This window comes from Pectinophora gossypiella, chromosome 29 (assembly GCF_024362695.1).
Source record: "Pectinophora gossypiella chromosome 29, ilPecGoss1.1, whole genome shotgun sequence".
In the NCBI taxonomy this organism is placed as follows: Eukaryota; Metazoa; Arthropoda; class Insecta; order Lepidoptera; family Gelechiidae; genus Pectinophora; species Pectinophora gossypiella.
This window is the reverse complement of record NC_065432.1, coordinates 2994125-3021559: the sequence shown is the minus strand read 5'-3', so window position 1 is coordinate 3021559 and position 27435 is coordinate 2994125. Positions and strand designations below refer to the sequence as shown.

At 37.2% G+C, this 27435-nt stretch overlaps 1 protein-coding gene across 4 annotated transcripts in view; it reads left to right on the top strand.

Moving 5' to 3' along the window:
* LOC126379420 (leishmanolysin-like peptidase) overlaps nt 1–27435 on the top strand; it is a 254652-nt gene that overhangs the window by 41820 nt on the left and 185397 nt on the right. For all 4 annotated transcript variants that reach the window (XR_007568328.1, XR_007568329.1, XM_050028171.1 and 1 more), the window contains exons 2-3: nt 21287–21387; nt 27395–27425. Coding sequence is in view for 2 of the 4 variants with exons in the window: in XM_050028171.1 (XP_049884128.1) it covers nt 21287–21387; nt 27395–27425 (132 nt within the window). In the remaining 2 variants the exon portion in view is untranslated. The remainder of the gene's footprint in view (nt 1–21286; nt 21388–27394; nt 27426–27435) is intronic.

Below are 27435 nucleotides of genomic sequence, written 5' to 3'. Positions count from 1 at the left end.
CCATGATAATTACGTTGAATAAATGATTCTGATTTCTGTTACTGAGGCGGTAAATAAGTGTCAAAAATGTTCGTCTACACAAATATTTATTGTATTTATTCAAATCTTCTAACCGTGACAGCTTGTCACGCGTGGCTGTCAAATGGTAATTAGTGTACAAAATGTATATTATTATGGTGTTAGCACTACTTATTATGAAAATTGAGCTATTATGGTGAAGCCTCGACTCCTGAAGGTTGTCATTTAATTATAGACTGACCGTTTTCTTACAAAATGAAATCTTAAGATTCCATTTGGTATCAACTCAGAATCATCCCTCAAAATTTCGTTACGATGTCACTAACACCCTGTGTTCTTGTGAAATAAATATTGACACTTGTAACATGTAAATTTACATGTGTAGTTAAACACATTCTTGTATGATGGTGGAGTGTATGGAGAGAGTGTTTGGCTTTTTGCGAGAAGATTTATTCATGATTTACTGTTTTTGTTTAATATATTATAATTTTTATTTTTTTGTGTGTTAGTTTCCTTTTTAATTTTTGAAATTGTATTTTTTTTAGTGTTTTTCATGATATTTATAGTTTTATTTTTCTTTTTGTTTCTTTTTTCATTCATTGTATATTTTTGTATATTAGTTTTTATTTCGTTTTCTCGTCATACAGCGCATTGGGTTAATCATCATGTCGTCCAAACCGTATCCGGTGACGGCGACTCCTAAATATCTATCCCGGGTCGTTGTTGTTGTGGGCTCTGATGTGGCAATTGGCAAATTCAATAATAATCGTTTCATTCTTTAAATTGCATTGTTACGCCCAGTTGTAAGTCTATATCGTTCCATCGATACGATCTCACAAAATAAAAAATAATAGTTTCCTAGTCCGTTATTTGTTCAAAGATCGAATTAAAATGGGTGAAGATGTTAATCAACCAAATAGTTTTTACTTTTCGCCAGACTCAGAGGCTTAAATTTTATAAGCTTGTTCTGGTTGAAAGTTCAGTAGACAAACTCAGCAGCCAAAAATATAGCTTGTTTCAACAACATCACGGTGAAAGGGACGTTTGCCAAACTCAGAGGCTTTAGTTGCTTGGATTAGCAGCAGTTCCAGTCTCAGAAATATTCGATGAACTCAGAGGCTATTTTGTGGCTTGTTTTTGATATTTGTTGGTTGTTGCTTCTGGTGATTTTACTTTTCGCCAGACTCAGAGGCTTAAATTTTTATAAGCTTGTTCTGGCTGAAGGTTCAGTTGTCAAACTCAGCGGCCAAAAATATAGCTTGTTTCAACAACATCATGGTGAAAGGGACGTTTGCCAAACTCAAGAGGCTTTAGTTGCTTGGATTAGCAACAGTTCCAGTCTCAGAAATATTCGATGAACTCAGAGGCTATTTTGTGGCTTGTTTTGACAAGTGACCTTTACAACCATTTTTTTTTATTTCTTGTAAACTGCTATCACGGATCATTCTAAATTCGGGTTTGGTATTAATCCGAGATGTTCATGAGCTGTTGTAGTATTTTTTTGGCCAGGACGAAGACTTTGTATTTCGTATCGATCATTGCCAATAATTTTTACAATTTGATATGGCCCTAAATATTTAGGACCTAGCTTACCAAGCCCAAGGACGAGCTGACCAAGAAAAGTAGGCCTAGTAATCTTCGCCACTTACAGTTGGCATTGTACCAGCTGCCTAAATACAATAATGAATATGGAAAAAGGGTATGGGACTACACACTGCCTTCCATACTTAATAACCTACCTAACAACATTATCAATAAAATAACGGTCAAAAAAGACAACTATATAAAAAACCTACTCAGGCGCCACTTTACAGTAGATAAATACCTACAATCACTAGATAACTGCGAGTGAAATGAACTCAACAGTATTATGTTGCATGCAAATAATCTTTATACTTTTAAGATTCAGCATGTAACCTTAAATGTACCCAATATTCTTTTATTTGAAATAAACAGTTTAAAAAAAAAAGTAATAATGTAATACTGGGCTTGTAAGTTTTCTCCCGTTTTATCACATGTCAGTAGCCATCCAAAGCCAAAAGGGCCAAAATCCATAAGCTCATAAAACTGCATAATACACTTAAAATTCCGAACTTCTTACGTAATACATTACCTGCAAAGTTAAACCAATATTATAACTATAACCAAACTTTCTTTTTAAAACGTATTTATAGTCTGTGAAAGTTTAATTTGACAGGTAGAATGATGCTCAACCTTTGCCATGTCACGACGAGAGGTCAAATTAAAAAAGCGTCTTGTTATAAAAGTTTGAACTTCGAATGTCGATTATGTAACGGTTTTTTTTCTTAAATCGGAGTATGGAGCGATTAGATCAGAAATAATCAGAATGTGTTAGTCTCTATTACGTAATTTTTTTAGGGTTCATAAAGAAAATGAATGAAAGAAAATTAAGGAAACTGTATATAAAAAAAATAAGTGGATGTAAATGGTAGTATTAAATCATCATCACTAATTTCACCACGCTCTTGTCGGTGTAGCATTCTCCATGCTACTTTTTTAGGGAAAAATAGGTCAGTGGTTTCCCTCCTGCCTTCCGCCCCGCAGTACTCTGTTTGACGCGAGTGTGATGGCGCCCAGAGTAGTCTATTTCAAAGCCGTAGTAGCACTGTCCTCCGCCTCTGAATAGTACTGACAGTTACTGCTGTTAGGTTCCAGCGATGACTTCCATCTCCGCCTCTTCAACCGTTGAGGTCTTCACCGATATCCCTGGGCCCTTGCCCAGGGATATCGGCGTAGAACTCTTGTTCTACGTTATACCCCATAGGTCTGGGTCCCCAAACTCGGAAACGACTCCGGACTACTGAAGTAAGAAGCGCCCACCCCCGTGGCAAGGACGCGACGAACAATAATTGCCCCAGTGGAGAAAGAAAGAAAGAAAGAAAAAATGTTCACTATTCTGGTTTCTTAAAGAATGTTCTAATTCAGCGGGGCGTTATAAACAAAAAGTCACTTTTATACACTGGTTACTTATTTGTTAATACTTTCCGGTCAAAGGTAAAAGAACACTCTCTACATTGTCAATTAGGCGATGATACAACCTATTAAAAATATTCATGCTTCATGTAAGCCATATATAACTCGCATACATAATAGTATATACACACACATACAGTATAATACATAATATACAGAATTATTAATTTATTTATTTTTCTTATTATTCTCTTTTTCCTCAAATACTTTATATTACGGTTTAGGTACGTAATTATGTGCTTTTTTGATTCCCCAACCGGCTGCAGCTGAAAATCAGCGTCATAGTCTTGCTACAGCTAGGCCGTGACATTTGCTGAGCTGAAGCCGTTTCGGCACTATGTATAATTATTATTATTTTTTTGTTAATTAGTGTTAAGTATGCCGAATAAATATTTTTTCTTTCTTTCATTAAATTATAGAAAATAGTCACAAAACACAATACACGTATTTACGCTGCGGAGGTTGGGCAGAGAAGATGATTCTGTCCCCCCTGAGGCCAGGTTAATGGTCTTGTATGGGAGCAAAACCAAAGGTCAAATAATAAGGCCTTATATGAAATACGGAACCCATTACAAAACTTCGATGTGTGGCTGGCCCTTATCGTCCATTTAAGCTTTTAAAAGCTCGTTTGCATCTTCACTGATATTGCATATAAACAAATATTGTTATAACATGTACTAACATTGTTGAGGAGCTCGGTGGCGCAGCGGTAAACGCGATCGGTCTGCGATTGTTGAAGTTAAGCAACTTTCGCAAAGGCCGGTCATAGGATGGGTGAACACAAAAAAAAGTTTTCATCTCGAGCTCCTCCGTGCTTCGGAAGGCACGTTAAGCCGTTGGTCCCGGCTGCATTAGCAGTCGTTAATAACCATCAATCCACACTGGGCCCGCGTGGTGGTTTAAGGCCCGATCTCCCTATCCATCTATGGGGAAGGCCCGTGCCCCAGCAGTGGGGACGTTAATGGGCTGATGATGATGATATGTATGGGAGCAAAACCAAAGGCCAAATAATAAGGCCTTATATGAAATACGGAACCCATTACAAAACTTCGATGTGTGGCTGGCCCGTATCGTTCATTTAAGCTTTTAAAAGCTCGTTTGCATCTTCACTGATATTACATAAACAAATATTGTTATAACATGTACTAACATTGTTGTTCGAGTTAATATTTATTTTGATAGTAACTGTTATTGCATGCTTTGTAAGAGTTGAAATCGAATGGTAATCGACAGCTGTAATTTTACATTTATGTACAATCAAAGAGCAAAAGTTCAGCCACTGAGCCCAGCGAACCATTAGTTGTCATAATTATAAAATTTATGTTTTTGTTTTTGGTTTAATACGATCTACTCTGAACCGGCGTGCGTGTATGAAGCGATTGATGAATGTGGAGGAAGCAAGAGAAGTGTGTCAGGATCGAAGCAAATGGAATTCTAATCTCTGCTTACCCCGGTGGGAAATAGGCGTGAGTTTATGTATGTATGTATGTATGTTTTTGTAGGTATTTTTGGTCTATTACAGAAACCACATGTAACCAACCGGGACTGCATGACAACCGCGCCGCGCGCGGCGTGTATTATATATTGAGTGATTCGACCAATAAACGATACGAATGCTATCTACCGTCAAATGGCTATTGGTCGAAGGCCTCGATATAATTCGCGTCGCGCTCGGCGCGGTTGCCGTGCAGAGCCTACTGGAGGTCTTAAATGCAACCGGTCAGGTTTTCTTTCTTTAAAAGACCAGTTAGAACTGGTTGCGGTCCGAACTGGTTACGATTCGAATTGGTTGCGGACTGAACTGGTTACGGTCCGAACTGTTTGCGGTCCGAACTGTTTGCGGTCCGAACTGGTTACGGTCCAAACTGGTTACGGTCCGAACTGTTTGCGGTTCCGAACTGGTTGCTGACCGAACTGTTTTTGGTCCGAATTGGATGCGGTCCGAACTGACCGAACTGCTTGTGGTCCGAAATGCTTGCTGTCCATACTGGTTGCGCTCCGAACTGTTTTTGGTCCGAATTGGATGCGGTTCGAACTGGTTGCGGTACGAAACGACTAAAGATCCGTTTGTTTGCGATTTTATTTGTAATGGAATCGTCGCGAATGGAATGAATTTGAATTTGAATACAATTGTGGGTGGAATATTCCGAGAGGCGAAAAATAACAAAGGATTTGATGTTATTTGTAGAACAAATAATTACGGTAAATAGCAGATGTTTAAGGAATATTTTAATAATACATGTGTTTTCGACAAAGGTTTCTCGGGGAGCATCGGTTTGAACCCCGGCACCAAGCTTGCGCCAATGAGTTATTAATTTACCTTATATGAAGTTTTCACTTAGAAATCAGAATAATTTATTCAACGTAATTATCATGGATAAACTTGTTGAAGGTCAATGTAACATTTCTGACTTTACGCCATTTCTCAAGGTGTTATGGCTGAGGAGAAGAAATGACAAGAAACTGCAATAGCAACTGATATATTACAAATTATTTAATAACTTAGAAGAACTACCTAACTTAGTTGAGAAGTGTGTCAGGATCGAAGCAAATGGAATTCCATAGTCTCTGCTTACCCCAGTGGGAAATAGGCGTAAGTTTATGTATGTATGTTATTTAATAACTAGAGGAACACATTTAATACCAAAAAAAAAAATATAATTTAGGTAATCGTTAATCTAACATAGTTGGCTCGACCATTATAGACGGCGATACGGCTCACCTATCACGTTGGTCTAACAGAAAGCTCGGTGAGGCGTGGGTACTTAGTCCATCTTGCGATGGGTGTACCTCTGACTACTCCAATTGGAATTTATCGCGAGTGTGGCGGACCCCGACTAGTTGGCCACCTAGTTCCGCCCACATGCAACAGATGGCGCCACATTCAATAATGTAGTTTTCAAGCGGTCGTGAAACGCGATATCGAAGTTTACACAGCAAGACGCATATATATACAACTTCCAACATAACACCGTTGGATCGTTGATCCCTAGTCACACTACTAACTTGTGGCTAGCGGGGTGCTATGCTCTGTTCGGTACCCAGAAAACATCCTTTGGCGGCAGCACATCCTCGCCGCCAAAGCGAGCTCATGTTATTTTATTAAGTGAAAGTATTAAGTCCTCAAAAGCATTGTCTACACAGACTACAGACCAACCCATGACCTTGAATGCATTCGCAACATGCACTGGATTGCAGTAACATTGTTAGTTGAAAGGTTATCTTGCCTCTAAGGCCGGGGGCATGGTGTAATGTTCCCACAAAGACCACAGAGAATTAGTTTTAGAATTTTTTATTGATAAAAATTGTTATGAATGTTAATTTAAGCTCTGTGGTGTAACAGCCTCCGTGGTTAGAGCGTTAGGCTCACGATCTGGAGGTCCAGTTCGATTCCCGATGGGGACATTGTCGAAATCACTTTGTGAGACTGTCCTTTGTTTGGTAAGGCCTTTTCAGGCTTGAATCACCTGATTGTCCGAAAAAGTAAGATGATTCCGTGCTTCGGAGGGCACGTTAAGCCGTTGGTGCCAGCTATTAGCCGTAAAAACACCTCCACCAACAGCAGGAGCAGCGTGGTGGAGTATGCTCCATACCCCCTCCGGTTGATTGAGGGGAGGCCTGTGCCCAGCAGTGGGACGTATATAGGCTGTTTATGTTATCTATTTAACCGGTGCATCACTAATAATAATCATGATTTAAAATAATTTGAATAAGCAAGAGAAGTGTGTCTGTACAGTCATGTCATGAGCAATATAATGTTCCCACTTCAGGACTCTGTCGCACTAACATATTTGACATTTAGTGAGACTTACAGTTCAATTTGTCACAAAAGTTAATGTGACATGGTACCAAAGTGTATACATTGCTGTTTAGCAATAAGGCCGCCTATTGTGCTTAATGTTTGATTCGTATGTTTATGTGCTTTGTATATGTTGTTGTGCAATAATAATAATAATAAAATGTATTTATTGTTCCAACAACTTAAAAAGTAATAGGTACAATTATATGATTATATTAGGAGATTAACAATTTTAAAGCACTGCTGGCACTTACAATAGGTACTACCTGTGCTATAAGTACCAGCTATCTTCCATTTGTACAGTATTATATTCATGAGTTGTGCGGAGTTCTATTACAATTGTTATCTGTATATTTTTATACAATTTAACAATGAGGTGAAAAAAAAAAAAAAAAAAAAAAAAATATGAAAATTATTATAATATATTTAAATAGTTCAAGCTACTTATGTGTAAGTATGTGAGTGTGTGAAGGTGTGTATGTAAAGTATTATTGATTGATTGATACATATTAATGCTCGTGAACTTACCGATAAAAATGGAATGGGGCAGTTTCAATCAAGAAAAACGTAATAAATGAGTGCGACATTCTATCACGCTTTTCTATGACGTCACAGTGTGCTTTTTTCATACAAATTCCTAAAAAGTCCCATAGAAATTTCTTGTTTTGACGTGTAGTAAAAAGGGGCCGTCCATTAAATAAATAAATAAAAAGAGTTTATTTCGGACATGTTCCAGTTCCAGTGTTAGTAATAGAACGATAAAAATAAAATAACATTTACACACGACACGGCTCGACAATTATAAACAACAAGAAAACGTACACATTAACACAACACATTACTAATCATGTGATGTTTTTTTTGGCATTTTTTAACCCCACCCCCCTCCGTGATACATGGTAAGGTTCAAGACTACCCCCCCTATCCTATATCACGTGTATTTTAAGTACCTACCAAAATAATTGCACGAAACGTCGCTTTTTGGTTCAGTATTGCGCGTTTGCCGCAAAAATAAATACTATATATGATACCCCCTTATGATATTTCGTGATTTTTTCATGGACCCCCCCCCCCTCGAGCCTCGCATGATTAATGGACGGGCCCAAAGTAACTGATTTGATTAGTTGGAAACTAGCCTATTCCATAGTCTCTACTCACCCCCGCGGGAAATAGGCGCGGTGTATGTGTGTACTTACTTAAATAAGCCGCCATTTTCTTAGTCAAACTAAGTATGGCGGTTAAAAAAATATTATCATCCATCGGGCTTTCGTTATTCGAAAGTCGTAATTAGATTTTCGAATGTCCTATTTATATTTTCCTTGCGAAAATTCCGTTATCGCGTTTTAATTTTGAATAGTGACATCTATTGGTAGTTTAAAGAATTAAACTAACCGTTTGACCGTTTTATAAATAGCGCAGTCCTTTTCTTATAAGTGTAAGACAGAGATATAGCTATAGTTCTGCCGGAAAGGGGTAGTTTCCAATTAGTCAAATCATTTACTTTTTAATAAACGTCAAAACACGAAATTACTATGGAATTTGTATGAAAAAGCAACCTGTGGCGTCATAGAAAAACGTGACAAAATGTCGCACTTATTATTACATTTTTCTTTATTAAAATTCATAAATAAGTTAAATAGAAAAATAAATAAATCTTTTTTGTCACTTTTAGATCTGTCTTTATTTACTAATCAGAATTTTATGAATTATCTTTGACCTAGGAAAATACTTAATTGGCATAGCGAACATATTCTAGTTATTAAACTTACAAAATAGCGTTGTATTTATGATATAAAAGCTCATACAAAAATATACAATATCGGTCAATTTGGATGAGAAAATAAAGGATTTTCCAGCCACGTTCCTAAAAAAATATACAGATGGCGCTGTACAGATTTAACGTGATAATTACCTATGTTCTCATTGCTTTGGTACATGATTATTTAAAAATATAATGTAATGGCAGAAGCATATATAAAAAAATAATTGTTGCTTGATATTTGGATTGCTACCTATATTGCTTCTCTTTATACATTGTTTTAAGATTACGCGGTTATTATCATAATTAAAGCACATAATACCCTTATTATGTGCTTTTAAGAACCCGTGTTCTTACCGCGTTTTACCGGGTTCTTGGCGCGTGGGGAGTCTCATACCCTTTTTAAACGCGGTAAGAACCCGTTATTATAAATTGCTTCTCTTTACTTTAATCAGAACAATAATGGGTGGAAGACGTATAGTGCCTGAGTGTAATAACGCTAACAATTATCACCAGAACACGCTTATATTTTGGAATAATTATGTATCTAAGTCATGAGAAAATAATTAAATATCACGTTAAATCTGTATCATCGAATTACGGTGGGGACATATCACAAAAATCACTTTGTAATCCCCAGTTAGGCAGGACATTACAGGCTGATCACCTGATTGTCCGAAAGTAAGATGATCCGTGCTTAGGAAGGCACATTAAGCCGTTGGTCCCGGTTACTACTTACTGGTGTAAGTTAGTAGTCGTTACATGAGCCATGTCAGGGGCCTTTGGCGTCTCAATAGTAACCCTGACATCAGGGTCGATCAGGCTGGTATTCCACCTCACATCCCACACGATAAGAAGAAGAACGTAATTATCATGGATAAACCTGTATATTTGACAGGACAGGGTTTATTACAGAAGCGACTGCCTGACTTAGGAAAAGCCAGCCCAATTACAGGTTAGGTCACACGCCTTTGAAACGTATCAGCGTTTCACATACATAATGTACCTAAATATAACCCTATATGCTGGACAACGCTATCTATATTATTTTTTGGGGAACGTAGCCTGGTAATGCGGTCTTTTTAAACCCCCTGTATGTTATCTAAATACTCCTCACGTTTCCTCTTCGAAATATTCAATATTCTTTGCACGAACGGATCTGATTTTAACGCTTTCCTGACCATCTCCTGATCTATCAACATTTCTACTGTTGGCAACACTGTCGTGGTCGTCATTTTGGTCGTCTTGGCATCTTCTTGCTCCTTCTTCCACCGTATGTCCACCAATTTCATTATCCTATCAAAGTCCACGTCTAAAGTGTTCCCTCTCAAGTATAAAGTCTTTATCTTGTTAAGCAAGAATGTCATTTTATTCGTCTGTTCTGTCAGTGTCTCCAGCATTTTCGGGTCCTTAACGCCGCTCAAATCTAAGTTTTTCGTATCCAACGCCGAGAAAAGGTCTAATTCTTTACCATTGTTTGTGTTGTTAGGCTGTTTAATTATTTCCAATTGGTCAGATACGAGTTTTTTGTTTTCTTCGTCATATGCTTGTAGAGCGTCCCAAAAGTCTTCTTCTTCATAATCAATTTCGTTTATAACATTTCCATTCTTATTTGTTTCAGATTTGTCTCTCTCTAAATCGTTAGGTTTAGCTGAAATAGCTGTTTTTAACGTAACCGTGGTAGTTTTTCTATTCATATTTTGCAGCGCAAATTTATTTACTTCAGTTTGTCGGAATACTGGATTGAATTTCCCCAACGGTTTTACTATAGGCTTTGCTATTGCTTTACCTAGCAACGCCATACCGTTGCCTGATGGTAAATTCATAGCTTGAACGGGTGGTAAATTTATAACGTGACCAAGTGGTAAGTTAGCGTGTACTAGTGGTAAATTATTAGCGTTACCTACTGGCAAATTCATAACGTTGTTTAATGGTAACTTAATGGCTTGACCGCGTGGTAAATGAATAGCGTTATCTACTGGCAAATACATAATGTTACCTAATGGTAAATTCATAGCGTTAGCAACTGGTAATTTTGTAGTGTCATCGAGTGGTATATTCATAGCTTTATCTGATGGTAAAACCATGGCGTTACCTGGCGGTACAACTTTTGGTTTTACCTTAAAATCTGGTATTGGCACGTATGTGTCTTTTCGTTTCATGGTGAATTTGCTTAGAGACCTTTTCGTTTCATCGTCTGTACGTTTTTTCTGGATTAAAGGTATCTCTTCACCGGCGAATTGGAATTCCTTTTCTTTTTTAATTATTTCTTTTCTTTTTTCTTTTTCACCAATGGTTTGGTGGAGTGGTCTTGTGTCTTTGACGAATTTTACTCTTTCGAGATTTACTAATATGTTGCTTCTCGGCTTCTTCGCTTCTGGGCTGGGCAGAGGGATAAAGCTTGCTATTGAGGTAATGCTGGTAGCTGGTATGACGAATATGTATAAATAAAAAAACGCAGATATCTCTGAAAGGAAATAAGATGTTTTTTAATTTTATTTATGTACTTGTGACTGACTGCTTATCGTGCCTTCCGAAGCACGAAATCATTTTATTTTTCGGACTATCAGGTGTCCATCATGTTAGGCAGGACCCTAATTTTGTTAGACGTGCCCTACCGGGAATTGAACCCAGGACCTACGGTAAGCCCAACGCACTACCACTGGACCACGAAGGCCGTTACCCTCCCAGTCCAGGGAAGGAGATTTTAAGAAAATAAAACATTCAAACAGTCTATATACATCCCACTGCTGGGCACAACCCTCCTTTCAATCAACCGGAAGGGGTATGGAGCATACTCGCGGTGGAGGTGTTTTTACGGCTAAAAGCCGGGACCAACGGCTTAACGTGCCCTCCGAATCACGCAATCTAACTTTTTCAGACAATCAGGTGATTCATGCCTGAAAAATCCTTACGAAAGAACAGTCTCACAAACTGATATCGACCAAAATAAAAATAAATCATAATAAACTTCGCAGCTACTCACTTGGGAAAAGCATTGAAATAAAATTTCAAGATATGAAACAATATAAATATTATTATGGAGACTATAAAAATGAAATATTCATAAAAATCTGCTTTGCAATTACACGCACTCACACTTACATCTTTTTTCTCGGTCTATCACATACACTCACGCGTCCGGCCAAGTAGTGAATCATCATCATCATCAATTTAATAGCCACGCTCTTGTCGGTGTAGCATTTTCCATTCCAGTCTATCAAAGGCCAATTCCTTGACTTCCCTATAAGACACGACGTTAACCTTTTCTTTAATCTGTTCCATGTAAGCTCTTCTTGGTCTTCCCCTTCCTCTCTTTCCTTGTAGCTTTCCTTCTATGATTGTTTTAAGTTTACGCGGTTATTATCATAATTAAAGCACATAATAACGGCTTCTTACCGCGTTTAAATCCCCATTTAAACGCGTTATATGAGACTCTCGATATTTATTATATGCTTCCTTCTATGATCTTTTTAATAAATTCGTCGTGTCTTATTATGAGTCCAATCATCTTGCCTCTTCTGTCCTCAATAATTTTCAGTAGTTGTCTTTTTTCTATATATATATTATAATATATATATTTATTATTTGCCACGACACGATTATATCACTATATCATCATTATATCACGATTATATGCCTATTGGGGTAATCAGAGGTACATCCAACGCATGATGAACTAGGTACGTGATAAGATCAATGTGATAGGCGGTGAGCCGTATCGCAGTCATCAATTTAAGAGCCATTTAAAAAAAAAAAATGAAAAATGGAAAATGTTCCATGCTACTTTTTTTAGGGAAAAATAGGGCACTGGTTTCCCTCTTGCCTTCCGCCCCGCAGTACTCTGTCGCCCAGAGTAGTCTATTACAAAGCCATACTAGGACTCCTGTCCTCCGCCTCTGAATAGTACTGACAGTTACTGCTGCCCTCTGTCAGGTTCCAGGTTACAGTCCCTGTGACTTGCCTCTTCCGTCCTGCATTGCCGTACCGATGGCTCCCATCTTCGCCTCTGCAACCGTTGAGGTCTTCACCCGTATCCCTTTCGCAGTCTATAATGAATAAAAATCTTTAAGTCAGCTGTTTAAAGAAATAAATATACTGACGGTCGCAAGTCAATATATTTATGAGAACATTATGTATGTACGTAAAAATGTATCTCTCCTTCCGAGAAACTGTGAAAGGCATACTTACAATACAAGGAATAAACATAAAATTGCTATTCAAAATTCTAGATTAAGTAAATTGAATTTATCATTTTTGGGGTTATAACGAATCCCGGTGGGGACATATCACAAAAATCACTTTGTGATCCCCAGTTTGGTTAGGACATTACAGGCTGATCACCTGGTTACTACTTACTGACTTAAGTATGTAGTCGTTACATGAGCCATGTCAGGGGCCTTTGGCGGATCAGTAATAACCCTGACACCAGGGTTGATGAGGTTGATATACGATCTCAGAACCCACACGATAAGAAGTCAATTCTACGATCTGGCCACGACATATACAGGGTGTTAGTGACATCGTAACGAATACTAAGGGTGATGATTCAGACCATGATTCTGTGTTTATATCAAGTGGAATTTTCCTTATTTAATTTAATTTTTTTTATTTTTAAGTTTTTGTTACGATGTCACTAACTCCCTGTATATCATTGCACAAAATGCACACAGCTTATGACGACAATGCTCAGTGCATACAATTGACCTAGCCTGATGCACTCGGGCGCATATCAATCAACTGCAACCCAATTGCATCTCATACTTGTGCCTAGACAAGTGGTAGCATTGTGACGTCATTCCGGCTAAGTGGTGCACGCGAGATGCTCGGGTCAATTGCAATTATTGCCTTTAAGTAGTTTGTACTATTTCTGTCACTAGCTGCGTGAGTTTAGTTTGCCATGTACTTAGTTAAGAGACTTTTTGTAATTATTTCTTTTTATTTTGGTGCAATAATAGTATTTTATGCAACAGTTGTATAAGAAGGGTCAAAAAATGCGAGTGGCGTGAGTTGCGATGTGAGCCTTGGCGAACATCGCAATAAGAGACGCCACGAGCATTTTTTGACCTAGTTATACAACGTTGCATACAATACTTTTTCTACGACGACGTAATTTTAAATGAAACAAAAATTATTTTAAATTAGAAAAAGTGTATTTTTCTACTCCTCTACTTTAATCTGGCATTTAAATAACCAAAAAGTCTAATATAAGTACATACATAATTAAACTCTTTGAAAAAGTGTACGCTCTATGGCCTATAAAAGCATTGTTTACAAAGTGTAACTGTACTATAATGTCGCCAAAAAAGCATTGTTGTTGTTTTTTTTTTTTTGACCTGGAAACTGGCACCTTTACTTTGTTTGGTGCCATAGATATACTATAAAAAAAAGTATACATTTGCCGCCATTTTCCCGCGCGTTGGAAAATAATTTTTATAAATAAAATTTTTCTTTGTATAATTTTTGTTTCATTTAAAATTACGTCGTCGTAGAAAAAGTATTGTATGCAACGTTGTATAACTAGGTCAAAAAATGCTCGTGGCGTCTCTTATTGCGATGTTCGCCAAGGCTCACATCGCAACTCACGCCACTCGCATTTTTTGACCCTTCTTATACAACTGTTGCATAAAATACTATTGTATTGTATTTAGTTTTATAATACAGGCTGGTAATAAATATAATATACAGGGTGTTATTTCTATCAGTAGCTGCGTGATTTTAGTTTTATAATACAAAGTGGTAATAAATATAATATACAGGGTGTGATTTCTATCATTAGCTGCGTGAGTTTAGTTTTATAATACAGGTTGGTAATAAATATAATATACAGGGTGTTATTTCTATCATTAGCTGCGTGATTTAAGTTTTATAAAACAGGGTGGTAATAAATATAATATACAGGGTGTTATTTCTATCATTAGCTGCGTGATTTTAGTTTTATAATACAGGGTGGTAATAAATATAATATACAGGCTGTTATTTCTATCATTAGCTGCGTGAGTTTAGTTTTATAATACAGGGTGGTAATAAATATAATATACAGGGTGTTATTTCTATCATTAGCTGCGTGATTTTAGTTTTATAAAACAGGGTGGTAATAAATATATAATATACAGGGTGTTATTTCTATCATTAGCTGCGTGATTTAAGTTTTATAAAACAGGGTGGTAATAAATATAATATACAGGGTGTTATTTCTATCATTAGCTGCGTGATTTTAGTTTTATAAAACAGGGTGGTAATAAATATAATATACAGGGTGTTATTTCTATCATTAGCTGCATGAGTTTAGTTTTATAATACAGGGTGGTAATAAATATAATATACAGGCTGTTATTTCTATCATTAGCTGCGTGAGTTTAGTTTTATAATACAGGATGGTAATAAATATATAATATACAGGGTGTTATTTCTATCATTAGCTGCGTGAATTTAGTTTTATAATACAGGCTGGTAATAAATATAATATACAGGGTGTTATTTCTATCATTAGCTGCGTGATTTTAGTTTTATAAAACAGGGTGGTAATAAATATAATATACAGGGTGTTATTTCTATCATTAGCTGCATGAGTTTAGTTTTATAATACAGGGTGGTAATAAATATAATATACAGGCTGTTATTTCTATCATTAGCTGCGTGAGTTTAGTTTTATAATACAGGGTGGTAATAAATATATAATATACAGGGTGTTATTTCTATCATTAGCTGCGTGATTTTAGTTTTATAAAACAGGGTGGTAATAAATATAATATACAGGGTGTTATTTCTATCATTAGCTGCGTGAGTTTAGTTTTATAATACAGGATGGTAATAAATATATAATATACAGGGTGTTATTTCTATCATTAGCTGCGTGAATTTAGTTTTATAATACAGGCTGGTAATAAATATAATATACAGGGTGTTATTTCTATCATTAGCTGCGTGATTTTAGTTTTATAAAACAGGGTGGTAATAAATATAATATACAGGGTGTTATTTCTATCATTAGCTGCATGAGTTTAGTTTTATAATACAGGGTGGTAATAAATATAATATACAGGCTGTTATTTCTATCATTAGCTGCGTGAGTTTAGTTTTATAATACAGGGTGGTAATAAATATATAATATACAGGGTGTTATTTCTATCATTAGCTGCATGAGTTTAGTTTTATAAAACAGGGTGGTAATAAATATAATATATAGAGGGTGTTATTTCTATCATTAGCTGCGTGATTTTAGTTTTATAAAACAGGGTGGTAATAAATATAATATACAGGGTGTTATTTCTATCATTAGCTGCGTGAGTTTAGTTTTATAATACAGGATGGTAATAAATATATAATATACAGGGTGTTATTTCTATCATTAGCTGCGTGAATTTAGTTTTATAATACAGGCTGGTAATAAATATAATATACAGGGTGTTATTTCTATCATTAGCTGCGTGATTTTAGTTTTATAAAACAGGGTGGTAATAAATATAATATACAGGGTGTTATTTCTATCATTAGCTGCATGAGTTTAGTTTTATAATACAGGGTGGTAATAAATATAATATACAGGCTGTTATTTCTATCATTAGCTGCGTGAGTTTAGTTTTATAATACAGGGTGGTAATAAATATATAATATACAGGGTGTTATTTCTATCATTAGCTGCATGAGTTTAGTTTTATAAAACAGGGTGGTAATAAATATAATATATAGAGGGTGTTATTTCTATCATTAGCTGCGTGATTTTAGTTTTATAAAACAGGGTGGTAATAAATATAATATACAGGGTGTTATTTCTATCATTAGCTGCATGAGTTTAGTTTTATAATACAGGGTGGTAATAAATATAATATACAGGCTGTTATTTCTATCATTAGCTGCGTGAGTTTAGTTTTATAATACAGGGTGGTAATAAATATATAATATACAGGGTGTTATTTCTATCATTAGCTGCGTGAATTTAGTTTTATAATACAGGGTGGTAATAAATATATAATATACAGGGTGTTATTTCTATCATTAGCTGCGTGATTTTAGTTTTATAAAACAGGGTGGTAATAAATATAATATACAGGCTGTTATTTCTATCATTAGCTGCGTGATTTAAGTTTTATAAAACAGGGTGGTAATAAATATAATATACAGGGTGTTATTTCTATCATTAGCTGCATGAGTTTAGTTTTATAATACAGGGTGGTAATAAATATAATATACAGGGTGTTATTTCTATCATTAGCTGCGTGAGTTTAGTTTTATAATACAGGGTGGTAATAAATATAATATACAGGATGTTATTTCTATCATTAGCTGCGTGATTTTAGTTTTATAAAACAGGGTGGTAATAAATATAATATACAGGGTGTTATTTCTATCATTAGCTGCGTGATTTTAGTTTTATAAAACAGGGTAGTAATAAATATAAAATACAGGGTGTTATTTCTATCATTAGCTGCGTGATTTAAGTTTTATAAAACAGGGTGGTAATAAATATAATATACAGGGTGTTATTTCTATCATTAGCTGCATGAGTTTAGTTTTATAATACAGGGTGGTAATAAATATAATATACAGGGTGTTATTTCTATCATTAGCTGCGTGAGTTTAGTTTTATAATACAGGGTGGTAATAAATATAATATACAGGGTGTTATTTCTATCATTAGCTGCGTGATTTTAGTTTTATAAAACAGGGTGGTAATAAATATAATATACAGGGTGTTATTTCTATCATTAGCTGCGTGATTTTAGTTTTATAAAACAGGGTGGTAATAAATATAATATACAGGGTGTTAGTGACATCGTAACGAATACTGAGGGGAATGATTCCGAGTTAATATCAAGTGCAATTTTCCGTCCCAAAATTAATGTTTTGTTTTTAGTTTTATAAAATTATTTTCAACTCTATAGGTACTTTTGCGATTCCACTTGATATTAACTCAGAATATTGACCTGAATCATCCCCCAAAATTTTCGTTACGATGTCACTAACACCCTGTATAGTAAAATCAAATTCAAAAATATCTTTATTCAATAGGTAACGCAGTTACACTTTGAATCGTCAATTTTTACATAACGAACGTCTCATCCGCCTAAAACTACTGCAGCTTCTCACAACCTGTATAGCCGGGGAAAAGAAGCTGCAAAGAAAACCTCGGCACAGGGCCGATTTAGTAATATAGCTGCCTAATACATATATAATACGTTCCACTGCTGGGCACAGGCCTCCCCTCAATCAACCGGAGGAGGTATGGAGCATTCTCCACCACGCTGCTCCACTGCGGGATGGTGGAGGTGTTTTAACGGCTAATACCCGGGACCAACGGCTTAACGTGCCCTCCGAAGCATGGAATCACCTTACTTTTTTCGGACAATCAGGTGATTCAAGCCTGAAAAGTGCTTACCAAACAAAGGACAGTCTCACAATGTGATTTCGACAATGTCCCCATCGGGAATCGAACCCGGACCTTCAAATCGTGACCCTAACGCTCTAACCACTAGACCACGGAGGCTGTTGAATAACATATGTATACGTATATACTTCATAATATTACAATGTAGCCTTTAAGCAAAGTATCTTTAACCTAGTCTACTATCCTCCGTCTGTCCGCTTACCTAACCTGAAGATTTGACAGGTTCGGGTTTTACAGAAGCGACTGCCTGTCTGACCTTCCAACTCGCGAAGGGATAACCAGCCCAATACAGGTTAGGTCACATGCCTCCGAAAATGCATTTCTCGGGAATGTGAGTTTTCTCACGATGTTTTCCTTCACTGCTGAGCAAGTGATAATAATTTATGATCCAGACATGAATTCGAAAACAAATTCGGCAGTCGTTGGTTTAGACCTGTAATGGATACGAACCTGCGACCTCAAAGTGAGAGGCAGGCGTCCTACCAACTGAGCTACCACGGCTCTTAAACTTAACCTAATCTTCTATTAATAAAATATTGATAATGACTGATGTGAGCCTAGTTCGTTTCGTAAATTGACCTCACTGGGAAACGAAGTGGAAACCTTTGGTTTATGGTCATTACACCATCGCCTTGATTGATCAATATATAACTACATAGATCAATTTATGCAGTTTCTTTATATTTAATCGTTTCTTGATTAGAAATGTGTTATCGCAATTTATAACTGTATCTAAATCTGAGGAGCTCGGTGGCGCAGCGGTAAACGCGCTCGGTCTGCGATTGTTGAAGTTAAGCAACTTTCGCAAAGGCCGGTCATAGGATGGGTGACCACAAAAAAAAAGTTTTCATCTCGAGCTCCTCCGTGCTTCGGAAGGCACGTTAAGCCGTTGGTCCCGGATGCATTAGCAGTCGTTAATAACCATCAATCCGCACTGGGCCCGCGCGGTGGTTTAAGGCCCGATCTCCCTATCCATCCATGATGATGGTGGTGAAGTATGCTCCATACCCCCTCCGGTTGATTCAGGGGAGGCCTGTCCCCAGCAGTGGGACATATATAGGCTGTTTATGTATGTTATATTATGTATAGAAATAAAACGGGATATTATGAATATCTTTACTCCTTATTAAATATCTTATATTTTAACAAAATCCTCCAAGCCGACCGACATCGCACCAAAGACTCGCCCCCTTACTTTTTAAAACTGCCTTACGTCCCATTCATTAACCATCCTCCTTTCATACCATAAACAGTCAAATTCCCATTCATTATCCTTCCATAGTGGCTGCGCCGATGTTTATATTTAGTTTTTAAAGTATTATTTATACATATACGTAAGAAGCTAATACCGGCGCATCAGTTTGGTTTCCGGCAGGGGCATGGCACCGTTGAACAAGTCCACAGACTTGTTGAACAGATTCATCGTGGCTTTGAAAAGAAAGAGTTCTGCTCAGCGGTATTTCTCGACATATCCCAGGCGTTTGATCGCGTGTGGCACCTCGGGCTCTTAGCCAAAATAAGAAAATCTCTTCCGATAAATTACTTCCATTTCCTAAAATCCTACCTTGACAACAGATTCTTTCTCGTAAGGCAGGGTGAAGCGGTCACAAGTCTACGCAGAGTAAAAGCAGGTGTCCCTCAGGGCAGCGTTCTGGGCCCTATCTTATACCTCCTTTACACAGCTGACTTACCCATCAGTGGCGATGTTGTAACTGGTACATTCGCAGATGATACGGCGATACTTGCTACGGATCAGTGCCCACTAACTGCTTCAGCAAAACTACAATCAAGTCTCAATAAAATATCTTCCTGGTTTATAGATTGGAGAATCAAGGCAAACGAAACGAAATCTGTTCAAGTTACATTCACTACAAGACGTGACACCTGTCCTCCTGTTGCTCTGAATGGGAAGCAAGTACCTCAAGCCGATGACACTAGATACCTTGGCATCTATCTGGACAGACGCCTTACATGGAGGAAACATATATTTACTAAGAGAAAATCACTTGGCCTAAAATTTCGTGATCTCTATTGGCTGATCAGTAAGAAATCACAAATGTCGCTGGATAGCAAACTATTAATCTACAAATGTATAATGAAACCTATATGGACGTACGGCATACAACTATGGGGTACAGCTGCTAACTCCAACATTGAAATACTCCAGAGATTCCAGTCAAAAGTACTTAGATTAATAGTAGATGCTCCCTGGTACGTCACAAATGATATGATACATCACGATCTCCAAATAAAAACGGTCAAGGAAGAAATCAAAAGTAATATATCAAAGTACAAAAACAGGCTGGAAAACCACCCAAATGAAATGGCAGTGGAGCTAATGAGAAACCCAAACACATTTTTGAGACTGAAGAGGAAAGCGCCACAAGATTTAATCAAGTAACCATTTAGGATGGGACAATGGTTCCATGCCTTGCAAGCCTGATAGTATGGAGAATCAAAAATATTGCTGAATGTCCTTGATGATAGATTGCATTAAAAAAAAAAAAAAAAAAAAGTGATAAACATATACGTATTCGAACACACAACTCAATCACTCACAAACCCTTCCTTTTCCGGCGCACGTTTAAAAAAAAAAAGAATATACGAACTGTCACCTGTCAAATCAGTGTGTGTCGTCATCTGTGTACAAGAGGGTCAACGCGCGCGCATTTGTTTTGACTTCTCAAATATAAACTCATTGAACTATAAAATACATAACGCAAAACGCAAATATAAACTGCAAAAGTGCTGTGTGAAATGAGTGCAGTGCAAATGTAACAATTCGCTCTTGTTGGACAAGTTACCAAGGAGAAACAACCAGCGACCTAAAAATTCAAAAATTCTAAGGTAACGTGCGCCTCCACATAGTATTCTCACTTTCCTACATTTATACACAAAAAACACCTTTCTTTTTATCTTTACCCCTTCGTTTATACAGGGGTAATTCTGTGTTATGATTAAACATAAACAGCCTATTTACGTCCCACTGCTGAGCACAGGCCTCCCCTCAATCAACCGGAGGGGGTATGGAGCATACTCCATCACGCTGCTCCACTGCAGGTTGGTGGGGGTATTTTTACGGCTAATAGCCGAGACCAACAGCTTAACGTGCCCTCCGAAGCACGGAATTAACTTATTTTTTCAGGTGATTCAAGCCTGTAAAGTCCTTACCAAACAAAGGACAGTGTCACAAAGTGATTTCGACAATGTCCCCATCGGAATCGAACCCGGACCTCCAGATCGTGAGCCTAACGCTCTAACCGCTAGACCACAGAGACTGTTACTGTGAATGTGTTATGATTCTTAAATGTTTTTCTTTTTTTTTCAGGTAATACGCGGTGTCCACATCGAAGAACCCCATATAGTGAAGAAGCGAAGTATAGACCAACCGTTAAGGATTAGCATATTTTACGATCATTCGGTATACAGGTAAAAATACGCATTTTTTTTTTGACTTTTGTTCAGGGGCCGTCCTTTAATCATGCGAGGCTCGAGAGGGGAGGGGTCCGTGAAAAAAAATCCCGAAATATCATAAGGTGGGGGGGTGTAGTAATATACAGGGTGTTAGTGACGTCGTAACGAAAACTTTGAGGGATGATTGAGACCATGATTCTGAGATGATATGAAGTAGAATTTTCCGTCGCAAAAGTATGGAACAGAAAATAATAAAAAGAAAAACAAAAATTTTCATGAATTTTCCGACGGAAAATTCCACTTGATATCAACTCAGAATCATGGTCTGAATCATCCCCCTCAGTATTTGTTACGGTGTCACTTGTGAGGTAGTTCGTAAATATTGATTGTGCATGTACCGTCGCATTGAATAAGATAATATAGATTAGTACGCATCTGGATATCGTGTTTGATTGCTGTGCCCACCCTGACATGGCGCAGTCGGTAGTTAAAACGTGTTATGATTTTACGTTGTAATACAGTGAAATTAAACGCATAAAAATGGATAGTGTTTTAACACCTCCGTCACCGTTTCGGTATGATGAGAATCAGTTGGATTTTGCGGTGGGTAACATCAGTGAGGATTGGACAAAATGGAAGCGCGCGTATGATATTTACGTGAATGCATGTGAATTAAATAAAAAATCGGCCGCTATACAATTAAATATATTATTACATATAATAGGGGAGCAGTGCAGAGAAATTGTGGATCAGTCAGACAGCAAGTGTACAACAGTCGAACAGGTACTTATTAAATTGGATGAGAGATTTATTAAAAAGAAGAATGTCACGGTGGAGAGACATCGCTTTTTTAAGCGTGACCAGAAAGGTAACGAAAATATTGAACAGTACGTGTTTGAGTTAAGAAAACTGGCTGAAACTTGTGAATTTGGAAATTTAAAAGAAGAATTAATAAAAGATCGGTTGGTATGCGGAGTGACAAGTAAAGCAATTTGCGAAAGATTATTAAGAGAAGAGGATTTAACTTTAAAAAAGGCCATGGAAATATGTCAAGCGGCAGTAGTGTCAAGAGCGTACTCCCAAAATATTAAAGAGGAAAATAAGGCGGTATACGATATACAGGAACACAATCCAACGGATGTAGGCAGTGACAAATTGTGGGTAATTAGGCGAAATAATTCTTCGACGTCACAGAAAAAACACGGTACATGGAGAGGACGCGGGCGCAGCGCAGCTGGCGGCGCTCGCCGCGAGTACAACGAGCCGCCCCGCGCGAAGCCGCCACCGTCGGGCGCGCAGGCTATCGCCGCCGGTGCCGGTCAAAGTACACTAACATCGCGCTACAGTTCGAACGGTATAGCTCAGTGTGGTCGGTGTGGAAGTGTTCATAAAAAGTATGAGTGTCCGGCTTATGGTAAAACGTGTATGCGATGCAAGAAATTAAATCATTATGCGCGGGTGTGCAATGTGTATTACATAGAAGAATCAGAGGACCAGGTAATATATTCGATTAACAATAATAACGAGTGGAACATTGATTTAAAAATCAAGGACTGCGTAATAAAATTTAAAATCGATACGGGTGCAGATGTAAATGTCCTTCCTTTGAATTATTTGCCCAAAATAGGAGTGTCGGAACATGATTTACTAAAAACAAAAACAAAGTTAAATGGGTATTCTGGCGAGTCTATAGGAGTTGTAGGAAAAATAAACTTACGTGTTTATTACAAAGAGCAATTATACACACTTGAATTTAAAATCGCAGATGTACAATCCGTTCCTATCCTGGGCAGATATTCTTGTATTGAATTGGATGTGGTCAGGCGAGTGATGTCAGTAACAGAATCAAGAGGGAAGAATTTGCCTTGCTTCATTAACGATTATGATGATGTGTTTCAAGGTATTGGTTGCTTACCCGGAAAGTATACAATTAGATTAAAAGATGATTCTGTTCCCGTAGTTCATGCCCCGAGAAAATTACCGTTTGCAATTAGGGAGGACGTAAAAAATAAATTAGATATGATGGAATCAGAAAAAATTATACAAAAAGTTGAGGGACCGTCAGATTGGGTAAGTAGTATTACGGTAGTTAAAAAGGCCAACGGAGATTTACGTATTTGTTTAGACCCAAAAGAGCTTAACTGTGTTATAAAAAGGGAACACTTTAGATTACCAACTCTTGATGAGATTGTGTCTAAACTATCGGGTGCTAAATATTTCAGCACCTTGGATGTATCCTCGGGGTTTTGGAATGTGGCACTCGATGAATCAAGTGATTATTGTACCTTCAACACACCATTCGGCCGATATAAATTTTTAAGGATGCCATTCGGTATTTGTTCAGCGTCGGAAGTCTTTCATAAAAAAATGTGCGAAAATTTTGATGACTTGGAGGGAGTATGTATGTACATTGATGATTTATTGATTTACGCGAATAACAAGGAAGAGCACGATAAACGGTTAAAGGCTGTATTAGAAAGATGTAGAAAAATAAATTTAAGACTAAATAAAACTAAATGCAAATTCGGTTTAGATGAAATAAAATACTTAGGCCACAAAATTACTAAAAATGGTTTGTGTCCCGATGATACTCATATATCAGCAATAACTAATATGCCGGTTCCTAAGAATAAAAAGGATGTGGAACGTTTATTAGGATTAATTACCTATGTCGGCACATTTATTCCAAATTTATCAGATAAAACTTTACCTATGCGGGAATTATTGAGAAAAGAAAATGAGTGGCAGTGGAATGAAACACATGACAAATTCTTTAACGAAATAAAAAAATGCCTCACACAGCGTCCAGTACTGCAATATTATGATTTGAACAAGCCTATCATTATCTCTGTGGACGCGAGCAAAAGCGGCTTGGGTGCTTGCTTAATGCAAGATGGACTGCCTGTGTGTTATGCATCGAGATCACTTAGTAAAACGGAACAAAGATATGCGCAAATTGAAAAAGAATTATATGCTTGCGTGTTTGCCTGCGAGAGATTCTATGCATATATTTACGGAAGAACGGATATTACTATAGAAACAGATCATAAGCCATTGATATCAATAATTAAAAAACCAATTGTAGATTCCCCAGCGCGCCTACAGAGAATGTTGCTCAGATTACAACGTTATACCTTTAAATTAGTGTACAAGCCGGGAAAACATCTGTACATAGCGGACGCATTGTCTCGTGCGTATGAACCGGATTCGATAAGCGCCGAGCATTGGAGCGCTGACTCATTGCAGGACGAAGTATGCGCGATCACACGACTAACAGTTAATACGGCATCGCAGCATTTATCTGATATGCAATTCATTAAACTACAAAAATACACGGAAACCGATACAGAGTTACAGGAAGTTAAAAAACATATAATGAAAGGTTGGCCGACAGAAAAAAGCAGTGTTAATGATATTGTGAAGCCCTATTGGAATTACAGACAAGAATTAACAATAATGTATGGGTTAATTTGGAAGGGTGACCGATTACTAATACCTAAAAGTATGAGAAAAGAAATGTTATATAATCTTCACATTGGCCATATGGGAATTGAGAAATGTAAACTCAGAGCAAGAGATAGTATTTTTTGGCCTGGCATAAATAACGACTTGGAAAACGTAATATCAAACTGCAATATTTGCTTATCATATAGAAAAGGAAATCAAAAAGAGACATTAATACCCCATGAAGTACCCGGCAGGCCGTGGGAAAAAGTAGGAGTTGACTTATTTGAAATCAAGGGAGTTGACTTTTTATTACTTGTGGATTATTACAGCAAATTTATAGAGATATCTCAGCTAAGAACAACAAAATCGGCAAGCATTATAACATGCTTAAAAAATATTTTTTCACGTCAGGGCATACCGGATATTGTTATGTCAGACTGCGGACCGCAGTTTAGTTCAAACATATTTAAACAGTTCGCAGAAGACTGGAACTTTATTCACAAAACTTCTTCGCCACGGTACCCTCAATCCAATGGACAGATAGAAAGGACTGTACAAACGGTTAAAAGAATAATTATCAAATGTCGCGAGAACAATACCGATTATCAACTCGGTTTACTCGAATATTTAAATACACCTCTTCAAAATGACATGCCGTCACCAGCGGAAATTTTACAAAGTCGAAAACTAAAAAGTATAATCCCAGTTACAAACAATTTATTAAAACCAAAAACACATAATAATATACAACAAAAATTAATGCATAGACAAAATAAATATAAAAGTTATTATGATCGAAACTCAAAAGACTTAGAAAAATTAAACGTTGGGGAAAAAATTCGAATTTTGGATATTTTTAAAAAGACGTGGGAATCAGGAACAATCATAAAAAAAATATCGAATAGATCGTACAAAATTAAATTGATAACTGGGAATTATGTAGTCAGGAACAGGAAACACATCATAAAGGATTCACAACACAGACAGGACTCGCCTGACTACAATTTTTATTACGATGACATAACGCCAAAAACAAACGATCACCCAAACCTACTTGTATGGGTACAGTATATACTTGTGCGGGGTGTAAGTGACATCGTAACGAATACTGAGGGGGATGAAACAGCTGATTATTCTGAGTTAATATCAAGTGGAATTTTTCATCGCAAAAGTATAGAATTGAAAATAATTTAAAAAAACTAAAAAAAAATCATGAATTTTGCGACGGAAAATTCCACTTGATATCAACTCAGAATCATGGTCTGAATCATCCCCCTCAGTATTCGTTACGATGTCACTTACACCCCGTATATCTCTCTCTCTATTTAAGAGCTGCGCTCTTGTCGGTGGAGTAATCGCCATTCCTCTCTTCTTCCCACCAAAACCTTCACCTCCCGATACGACACGACCTGCACCTTCTCTTTTATTTGTTTCATAAATGTTATCCTAGGTCTACCCCGTCCTCTCTTCAGTTTTTCCTTCTATAATGTTTGTTATAAATGAATCGTGTCGTATCAGGTGGCCAATCATATTTCCTCTCCGTTCTCTATAGTCTTCAATATGGTTCTTCAGTAATATATCACGAGTATTTTTTTATTCTTTATTTTTTTTTATTTTGTATTTTATTTTTTCGGCAAACGCGCGATACTGTACCGAAAAGCGGCGTTTCGGGCAATTATTTTGGTAGGTACTAAACAATACACGTGATATAGGATAGGGGGGGTAGTCTTGAACCTCACCATGTATCACCAAGGGAGAGGGGGGTTAAAAATGCCAAAAAAAAATCACATGATTAATGGATGGCCTCATCGATTTATGTTCAAGCGCCTGATGCTTTAATAATGCAAAGCCGTCGCATGTCGCCGATATTTCTCGTTATTACGAGGATTATCGTCCTCTTATTCATTAAGCACCGTAACATGTACTTGATTATATAGTCTGCCGTCCTTCTTGGTTTAATTCATATAAACCCTTAGCAATCATCATCATCATCATCAGCCCATTAAAGTCCCCACTGCTGGTGCACGGGCCTTCCCTATGGATAGGGAGATCGGGCCTTAAACCATCACGCGGGCCCAGTGCGGATTGATGGTTATTAACGACTGGTAATGTAACCGGGACCAACGGCTTAACGTGCCTTCCGAAGCACGGAGGAGCTCGAGATGAAAACCCTTCTTGGTTTAATTCATATAAACCCTTAGCAATATTCCCAATAATTTATTTTAACAGCTTCCGTGGTCCAGTGGTTAGAGCGATGGGCTCACGATCTTGAGCTCCGGGTTCGATTCCCGATGGGGACATTGTCTTAGATCACTTTTTGAGACTGTCCTTTGTTTGGTAAGGACTTTGCAGTCTGCATCACCTGATTATCCGAAATAGTAACACGATTCCGTGCTTCGCAAGGCACGTTAAGCCGTTGGTCCCGGCTACTATTTACTTATGTAAGTATGTAGTAATTACTTAGCCATGTCAGGGGCCTCTGGCGGCCCATAGTAACCCTGACACCAGGCCCATGAGGCCGGTTATTGACCTCACAACTCACAGGAGAGAACTGATGTGTTTTTTTTAATTTCAGATTGGAGCCTGAAAAATTTGACATGATAAATGTGAGTAAAT